Here is a 6668-nt window from a genome sequence, read left to right as displayed (position 1 = left end):
AGGACAAACGCACTCGTCGTTCATCCTCTCTCTCTCGGGGTTTTTTTTTTATATAATTGGCATTAATCGTTTTCCTTTCATTCCTGCCAACAGATCGCCCTTTTATGTTTCTAATGAAATTCGTGGCCCGAGGCTGCTATGTTCTCGCCTGTGCTGTGTCCTGCGCAAGCACACAGAACGAACGCGCAAGCACAAAAGGACAACGCAATCGAAAGGACATCGCCGAATCGTTGCTGCGTAAAGAATTGTGCGCAATTCAGGCCCCGGTTAGCGCAGGACAAAATGGGGATGCTTTTATTGAAACAGACACACGGAACGCAGTCGCACTCATCATTATTTGCTTTAATGCTATTGATTTGGAAATTTAACGCCAAATAAAAAGTACTTAGCACTCGGGGAGAGGACCGTGTGCGCGCGCTGAGGGCGATTGAGGGGAAGGTTGAGATGAGTTTGGTTGATTCGTTCCGGCTGTATCTAATCGTTGGCAGCTGCGGAACGACGGAAATATGGTGTTGCTTCCCGATCGGTTGCCCATTTTCCGGGAGGACCGTCGTAAATGGGCAACAATTATTTATCAACCAAATCAAAGGAATGAAGCGGGCGAGGTGAAATGTTGGGCGAGGTAAAATGTCTGATCCGTTAAATGGCAACCAAAGTTAATTCCAATGACTGGAAAGCGATAGTTGTAGGTAAAAAAGAGCATTGTTTTGGATTATTTCGTATTCTTACTGTCCCTTAGCATGGATTTGGATTGTTCTGATTCATTTATTTTTATTGTTATTGTTTTTCCTTAAATATTTTAAATAACCTTGAGAAATATAGCGTGTGCCTGAAGTAAAATGTAAATAAATGAAAAAGTTAAGTCGATTCAGAACATCACGTTTTAAGGATATTGAATATTTTTTAAATTCAAGATGCAACCACCATTGCCATTTCAAAAAATGGGAGGAGCCTAATCCACAGAATCTCAACCTCACTCACAGATGGCGCTGTTGAAACGAACGCCAGAAATCAACCCATCGCTTTAAATTGATTTGACATTAGCCGCACGAAACTGTCACAACACACACACACAAACACACGGCCCTTTCCACACCGTTTGGTGCGTTGTTTGTGGTTTGGTGAAAATTTATCTTAAAGTTTGAAGTGTTTTACAAAAGCGACGAAAACTTGGTGCTTAGTTTAGTGATATTTGCACACAGTGGTGCAGTTCTTCCTGATAGCAAGTAAGATTGTGTACGTGGGTGCGCTGAGAGTGTGTTTATTACGTCGTCTTCTGTGCGGAAGGCCGCGCGGCAAACATCATGGCTGCACCGATTGAAATCCCGCTGAGGGACACGGACGAGGTATGATGCCAGGATTTCTGCGAGTTGTATGGCGGTCTTCTCGACCGATACTTACTTTCCAACGTTTGCCGTGTCGCATATTCCCACAACAGGTTATAGAGCTCGATCCGGAACAGCTTCCCGAGGGTGAAGAGGTGCTTGGCATCTTGCGGCAGGAGCGCTCCCAGCTCAATACGTGGGTGACGGTCGCGGTAAGTGCAGGCGCGTTTTGCACCGGATTTTCGATGGTAATCATCCCCCCCCCCTCCCCCGTTTTCAGTTGGCGTACTACAAGCAAAAGAAAACAGATGATTTCATCAAAATCCTCGAGGCGTCCCGCGTGGACGCCAACATCCACTATCGGGACTTTGAGAAGGACCAGATGCGTGCGTACGATATGCTGGCCGCGTACTACGTGCAGGAAGCCAACCGGGAAAAGTCGAAGGACAAGAAGCGCGACCTGTTCCTGAAGGCGACGCTCCTCTACACGACCGCGGACAAGATCATCATGTACGATCAGAACCATCTGCTCGGCCGTGCGTACTTCTGTCTGCTGGAGGGCGACAAGATGGACCAGGCCGATGCACAGTTCAACTTTGTGCTGAACCAATCGCCCTCCAACATACCGTCGCTGCTCGGCAAGGCGTGCATCGCGTTCAACAAGAAGGACTATCGGGGTGCGCTGGCGTTCTACAAGAAGGCGCTTCGGACCAACCCGAACTGTCCGGCCGCGGTACGGCTCGGTATGGGGCACTGCTTTCTGAAGCTGAGCAATCCGGACAAGGCGAAGCTAGCGTTCCAGCGGGCGCTCGACCTCGAGCCGCAGTGCGTTGGTGCGTTGGTCGGGCTGGCCATCCTGAAGCTGAACCTGCACGAGCCCGAATCGAACCGGATGGGCGTGCAGATGCTGTCGAAGGCGTACACGATCGATTCGACCAACCCGATGGTGCTGAACCATCTGGCGAACCATTTCTTCTTCAAGAAGGATTACCAGAAGGTGCAGCATTTGGCGCTGCACGCCTTCCACAATACGGAAAACGAAGCGATGCGTGCGGAAAGCTGCTACCAGCTGGCACGCGCCTTCCACGTGCAGCGCGACTACGATCAGGCGTTCCAGTACTACTATCAGTCGACGCAGTTTGCGCCGGTGAACTTTGTGCTGCCCCACTTCGGTCTCGGACAGATGTACATCTATCGTGGCGATTCGGAAAATGTAAGTCGGTGAAAACAGGGTGCGGGACGGACGGACGGACGAACGGTGAGAGCTAACGGGGCTTTTTGGTTTTGATTGCAGGCTGCACAGTGTTTCGAGAAGGTGCTGAAAGCACAGCCGGGCAATTACGAGACGATGAAGATTTTGGGCTCCCTGTACGCGACTTCCTCCTCGCAGTCGAAGCGTGACATTGCCAAGAACCACCTGAAGAAGGTAACGGAGCAGTTCCCGGACGATGTGGAGGCGTGGATCGAGCTGGCCCAAATCCTGGAGCAGAACGATCTGCAAGGCTCGCTGCAGGCGTACGGCACCGCTACGAGCATCCTGACGGAGAAGGTGAACGCGGACATACCGCCCGAGATACTGAACAACGTGGCCGCCCTGCACTACCGGTTGGGCAATCTGGACGAGGCGATGTCGAAGCTGGAGCAGGCGATCGAGCGGGCCAAGATTGAGGCGCAGCACGACGCACAGTACTACGATTCCATCTCCGTCTCGATGACGTACAATCTGGCCCGGCTGTACGAAGCGATGGCCGTGTTCGACAAGGCGGACAAGCTGTACAAGGACATCCTGAAGGAGCACCCGAACTACATCGACTGCTACCTGCGGCTGGGGTGTATGGCCCGCGACAAGGGTTTGATTTTCGTGGCGTCCGATTTCTTCAAGGACGCGCTGAAGATTAACATGGAAAACCCGGACACCCGGTCGCTGCTCGGCAACCTGCATCTCGCCAAGATGCAGTGGACGCTGGGCCAGAAGAACTTTGAGACGATTCTGAAGAATCCGGCCACCTCGAGCGACGCCTATTCGCTCATCGCGCTCGGCAACTTTTGGCTGCAAAGCTTGCACCAGCCGAACCGGGACAAGGAGAAGGAAAAGAAGCACCAGGAGAAGGCGCTCGCCATCTACAAGCAGGTGCTGCGCAACGATCCGAAGAACATATGGGCGGCGAACGGGATCGGCGCCGTGCTCGCGCACAAGGGCTGCATCATTGAGGCGCGCGACATCTTTGCGCAGGTGCGCGAAGCGACGGCCGACTTTTGCGACGTGTGGATCAACATTGCGCACATCTACGTGGAGCAGAAGCAGTACATTAGCGCGATCCAGATGTACGAAAACTGCCTGAAGAAGTTCTACCGCCACAACAACGTAGAGGTGATGCAGTACCTGGCCCGGGCCTACTTCCGGGCGGGCAAGCTGAAGGAGGCGAAGATGACGCTGCTGAAGGCGCGGCGGGTTGCGCCGCAGGACACGGTGCTGCTGTTCAACATTGCGCTCGTGCTGCAGCGGCTCGCCACGTTTGTGCTGCGCGACGAGAAGTCCGTCCTGAGCGTGGTGCTGCAGGCGGTGCACGAGCTCGGACTGGCGCACAAGTACTTTACCTACCTGTCCGTGCACGGGGACAAGACGCGGTACAACATTGCGCTGGCCGAGACGGAAGCGAACCAGTGCCAGGATCTGCTGCAGCAGGCGCAGTACCACGTGTCGCGGGCGCGCAAGATCGACGAAGAGGAGCGCTCGCTGCGCCAGAAGCAGGAGCTGGAGCGGGAAGAGTTCAAGCGCCGCCAGGCGGAGGATCGCCGCCGGATGGAGGAGATGCGCCGCAAGGCGCACGAGGAGATGCTGCTCAAGCGCCAGGAGTACAAGGAGAAGACGAAGAACGCACTGTTCTTTGCCGAGCCGGCGCCGGAGGCGAAGAAGAAGGGTGGCCGTGGACGGAAGGACTACATTTCCGACTCGGATGCAAGCGGCGGTGAGGTCGGTGGGGGCGGTGGTAGCGGCGGCGAGGAGGGCTCGGGAGCGCCCAAGGAGCGGAAGCGCAAGGGCGAGAAGAAGCCGCGCAAATCGCAGGGCGGCGGCAGTCGGAAGCGCAAGGAGAAGGCACGCCGCGGAAGTGGTGGCGATTCGGACAGCGAGGAGGAGGAGGGCGAAGGTTCGCGCAAGCGCAAGAAGAAGGGCGCATCCGGCGGGCAGAAGAAGCGCCAGAAGGCGATGGACGAAGGGCTGTCGCAGAAGCAGAAGGGGCGCATCCTGTCGAAGGCCACCGTGTCGACGAGCGAGTCGGACAGCGACGACAGCCGGCTGAAGATAGCGAGCGGGGACGAGTCGGGCGGTGAGTCGGGCGCGCCGGCAACGAAGCGCAAGCGCCGCATCGCGTCGGACGAAGAAGATTCGGATGGGTCGCAGCGTCGATCGCGGTCCCGGTCGCGGTCCGGGTCGGGCTCACGGTCCCGGTCGCGGTCGGGCTCGGGCAGCCGGGCCGGTAGCCGTGCCGGCAGTGGCTCGCGTAGTCGTAGCCGTTCGCGCAGCCGCTCCCGTAGCCGATCGGGCAGTGCGAAAGGATCGCGCTCGAGAAGCCGCTCCGGATCGGGCGGAAGTCGCAGCCGTAGCCGGTCGCGTAGCCGCAGCCAGAGCGCTGGAAGCCGTAAGAGCGGCAGCCGTAGCCGCAGCCGCAGCCGCAGCGGAAGCCGGGGAAGTCGCCGGTCCCGTTCGCGGTCCCGCTCGCGGTCCGGATCGCGGTCCAGGTCGCGGTCGGGCTCGGGCAGTAGACAGGCATCGCCGATCTCGCGCAAGTCCGTCTCGGGCTCGGAATCGGAGTGAATGGTGGTTCTTCGTCCACCCTCCGGACGCACGGGTGCCAGGGGGTGTCGTCGGTAGTGTGTGCAGTTTTTAAGTGTAAAGAAGACAGCTAGATTTTAGCAAACCGATCGTATTGAATCGAATAAAGTTAAGCCAACTGGAAACAGCATCCAAACAACGGCAGGGTTGTAATTGTAGTTTAGTTTTATTAAAAAATATATATGTATATATGTTTTCCGCCTTCTGCCGCCTTCCTTCTCCCTCTCCGCGACGAAGGAACATTGTACAACAACGCTTCTTTGCCCCGCGGGCGCGGGCAATTCATCAGTTCAACAACCTGTTTTATGTTATGTTTGTAAGAGCTTTTTTAAGCCTTTTTGGGTGCAATTCCTCTTTACATCAGTTTGCTTTCGTTTTTTTTTCTCTCGTCACGTGCATTCTTCTTCTACACTCACTGTTGACATTTCCCTGCATTAAACCGTTTGTTCCACATCTCCTTAACACACATAGATGCTAGTTTTTGTTCTTCTCATTTTTGTAACATTTCTATTTAGCAGTTTTGATGCGTTCGCCTGTCTTTTTTGCGGCTGCGGCAATAGACCTCTCTGAATTCAAACACAACTTCCGCAATGCTGTACAAAAACACAGTAATAGACTCTGGAATGCGTTAAAATGCGTTACTACTCCTTCTGCTCGTCCCTTTAGCTGCCCTTGATTGTTTTGGTGGTTTACAACCCAACAAGTACTTGCCACGTGGCACTAAGCGTCGATACTGACAAACACACATATACGCTCGTTAATCTCAGGCCCTGCCTGTAGTGTCTCCGTAGCGAGAGAGAGTGAGCTTAACACTTAATTCGCTTACTTCTACATCAATTAACCTGTCTAAACGATACACTAAACCTAAGCGAGAGAGCAACTAACTTCCATTTGCCATGCCATGGTATCACCTTGCCTTGTATGTACAAACACGAGCGCGGTCACGATCGATGCGCCTTGTCTTTCGTGTGCAAGCTTTAAGCCCCGGTTTAAAGCTTAGTCGGATGGTTTCGTTGCAGCAGACGGGAAAAGGACAGGAACTTGCTGGCAAAGCTGCGCCGCTTGATCCGCCGTGACCCGTCGACACCGGCCGCTCCGCCTAGGCTGAGCCCGATCCCACCGCCAACACCTCCTCCGCCTCCTCCGCCTCCTCCTCCCCCACCACCACCACCACCTTTCTGGTGGATTTGGTTCACGTTCTCATCCAGGCTGCGGAGATCCTTTTCCAGCGACATGAGCGATATCTCCTCCGGCAGGTTGGAGTGCGAGTTGGAAAACTTGATGTGCGGGTTGAGGTTCCGCTGGTGGCCATTGTGATGGTTGAAGGTGGACGACCGCTGAAAGTACACAGAGCCTTCCCTGCAAACAGAGCGGAAAGGAAAAGAGCAATCCAACAGAAAAAAGAAAGAGAAAAAGCAAATGATCAACAGATGGTTTCAGCATGTTTTTTTTTCTTTTCAATATTTAATGGTTTCAGGGCATCTACGATAGAAGGATTTGTTCTCTGG

General features: G+C 54.3%; 2 protein-coding genes across 3 annotated transcripts in view; one reads left to right on the top strand and one right to left on the bottom strand.

Moving 5' to 3' along the window:
- The first annotated feature begins 1060 nt into the window (after positions 1–1060).
- Positions 1061–5304, top strand: LOC120893464 (RNA polymerase-associated protein CTR9 homolog). The gene is made up of 4 exons (XM_040295383.1): positions 1061–1346; positions 1439–1537; positions 1606–2538; positions 2620–5304. The coding sequence occupies exons 1-4, from the start codon at positions 1305–1307 to the stop codon at positions 5140–5142; spliced, it is 3597 nt and encodes a 1198-aa protein (XP_040151317.1). The 5' UTR covers positions 1061–1304; the 3' UTR covers positions 5143–5304.
- A 3-nt stretch (positions 5305–5307) lies between these two features.
- Positions 5308–6668, bottom strand: part of LOC120893465 (gonadotropin-releasing hormone receptor) — a 37868-nt gene continuing 36507 nt past the window's right edge. Inside the window, exon 6 of one of the 2 annotated variants that reach the window (XM_040295385.1) lies at positions 5308–6519. In XM_040295385.1, the coding sequence (XP_040151319.1) occupies positions 6150–6519 (370 nt within the window). In that variant the 3' untranslated portion in view covers positions 5308–6149. The remainder of the gene's footprint in view (positions 6520–6668) is intronic. The other variant, XM_040295386.1, reaches the window with a different exon arrangement.

Source organism: Anopheles arabiensis, chromosome 2 (genome assembly GCF_016920715.1).
Source record: "Anopheles arabiensis isolate DONGOLA chromosome 2, AaraD3, whole genome shotgun sequence".
Taxonomy (NCBI): domain Eukaryota; kingdom Metazoa; phylum Arthropoda; class Insecta; order Diptera; family Culicidae; genus Anopheles; species Anopheles arabiensis.
The sequence above is the reverse complement of the archived record's forward strand: the minus strand, read 5'-3'. Positions and strand labels throughout refer to the sequence as shown.

Bases quoted from the DNA above. Each gene is read 5' to 3' on its own strand.
- LOC120893464 (XM_040295383.1), top strand. From the start codon at position 1,305: ATGGCTGCACCGATTGAAATCCCGCTGAGGGACACGGACGAG. The intron at 1,538-1,605 runs GTAAGTGCAGGC...CCCCGTTTTCAG, and splicing joins ATACGTGGGTGACGGTCGCG to TTGGCGTACTACAAGCAAAA. The intron at 2,539-2,619 runs GTAAGTCGGTGA...TTTTGATTGCAG, and splicing joins ATCGTGGCGATTCGGAAAAT to GCTGCACAGTGTTTCGAGAA.